The following is a 2017-nucleotide window of genomic DNA, read 5'->3' on the forward strand; positions in this document are numbered from 1 at the left end:
GTGTACAGCCTTCTGGGGATTCTCTTTCTCCCTCTCTGTCTGCCCTTCCCAACTCATGCTGACTCTCTCCTATCTCTAAAAATAAATAAATAAATATTTTTTGAAATTTAAAAACTATTAGTTCTAAAGTCCCATTTTAATATAAACCAAGAAAAATAAGGCTGCAAGGTGAAAGTAATTGTATTTTTACTTGTAATAGGACAAATACTTGTGTCTTTTATTCATCATCCAGAATTTCCCTCGTAGGTTGATTCTTGCCTCAAAAGACAATTTATTCTACTTCTTGGTGACTTTGTGTAAATAAAGATATCACTAGAGAATCCACTGAATTGACTAAATCCATTGTCAGAACTTAATATGTTTCTGTTGCTTTAAATTATTTATAAGTGTGTTGAGTGTCATGGACACATTCTTATTTTACTTTTGGTTAAATGTTTACTCCAAAATTTTTCCATAGCATTTTTCATCTCTGAATTTCTCAAGGTGTATATTAAAGGATTTAACATGGGGGTAACAACTGTATAAACCAGAGTTATGGATTTATCAATGGACAAGTTGGAAACAGGTCTAACATACATGAAAATGCAGGGAACAAAAAAGAGGACAACCACTGTCGTGTGGGAACTGCAGGTGGACAGGGCTTTGCGCCTCCCTTCTGGACTGTGACTTTTAAGAGAATTTAGAATGACTCCATACGAGATAAGCAGAAGGACAAAGATGACCATGCAGATGGCTCCACCATTGGCAACAACAGTGAGGCCTATTAAGTAGGTGTCAGTGCAGGCAAGTTCCAATAATGGGTACATGTCACAGATGAAGTGGTCAATGACATTGGGGCCACAAAACGGGAGGCTGTACACAAAGAGAAGCTGAACTATAGAGTGCACAAGACCTCCAACCCAGGCCACCAACAACAGCAGAATGCACACCTGTCGATTCATAATAGTCAAGTAATGCAGCGGCCTACAGATGGCCACATAGCGATCATAGGCCATCACAACCAGGAGGAAGACCTCAGAACCCCCAAACAAGTGTTCTAGAAAGAGCTGGCCCATGCACGCTGGGAAGGAAATTGTCTTTTTGTCACAGAGTAAGTCTATAATCAATTTGGGAGAGATGACAGTGGAATAAACAACATCCATGAGTGACAGACAGGCGAGGAAGAAGTACATGGGGGAGCCCAGAGAAGGGCTGCCAAAAACAGTCACCACAATGAGCAGGTTGCTCATTATTGTCACAATGTAGATCAGTAAAATCATGACAAATAATGCTTTTTGTCCTTCAGGATCCCGAGTGAGGCCAAGGAGGACAAATTCCGTCACGTTGTTATTATTTCCCATTTACTCTTTCTATATGGCCTGTTTCAGGGATGAGAGCTCAGGAGATTGGAATCTGTAATGAAATGATGAACAGGACTATAAATACAGCCATTGTTAAGAGTGCATCTGCATTATTCTTTTCTTCAGAGGTTTACACACAATAAAAGTATTTAGTGTTATCTATTGAGTTCTTCCAAAAACCTTCCTTACACCTTCCCTTGATGATTCTGCTTGTTTTCAGATGATCTTGTTGGGCTACAAGAAATAATTTCTATCTCTAAGTCTTAGGGAATCATCTTCAGAGAGAAACAATTAAAAAATCAGATATAGTCAGACATTTATTATAGCCTTATTTAAACTATATCTGTTCTTGGCACAGAAGTCAGCAGTCACAAACAAGGAAAGGATTACTGCCCTCCAGAAACGCACTTTCCAACGGTGGCAATAAACTCTACATCAATCAGCATAGAGTCACTGCTTTGAGGTGGTAATAATTGCAGTGAGTACCTTTACAGCACCAAAATAGCATCTCTTCTGGAATAATTAATTTAATAATACTATGATATTCCACTATTAGATATTCAGACTAGACTCTGATGTAAAGACTAGACTGAACTTTGTCAAATAACTAAAAAACAATTTAGCACATTGTTCCCTATTCCAATGACTTGGTATGATTCTCTATCAGCTTTGTAAGG

The 2017-nt window shown here is 38.4% G+C and overlaps 1 protein-coding gene across 1 annotated transcript; it reads right to left on the reverse strand.

Annotated features, from left to right (window-relative positions):
- Positions 1-398: 398 nt before the first annotated feature.
- Positions 399-1343, reverse strand: LOC115306827 (olfactory receptor 4A5-like). Its single transcript, XM_029957390.1, has one exon. It carries the CDS (start codon positions 1338-1340, stop codon positions 399-401), a length of 942 nt encoding a protein of 313 aa, XP_029813250.1. The 5' UTR covers positions 1341-1343.
- Between the last annotated feature and the right edge of the window lie 674 nt (positions 1344-2017).

Source organism: Suricata suricatta, chromosome 11, assembly GCF_006229205.1.
Source record: "Suricata suricatta isolate VVHF042 chromosome 11, meerkat_22Aug2017_6uvM2_HiC, whole genome shotgun sequence".
In the NCBI taxonomy this organism is placed as follows: Eukaryota; Metazoa; Chordata; class Mammalia; order Carnivora; family Herpestidae; genus Suricata; species Suricata suricatta.

Coding starts and splice junctions, on each gene's coding strand:
- LOC115306827 (XM_029957390.1), bottom strand. CDS start 1,340: ATGGGAAATAATAACAACGTGACGGAATTTGTCCTCCTTGGCCTCACT.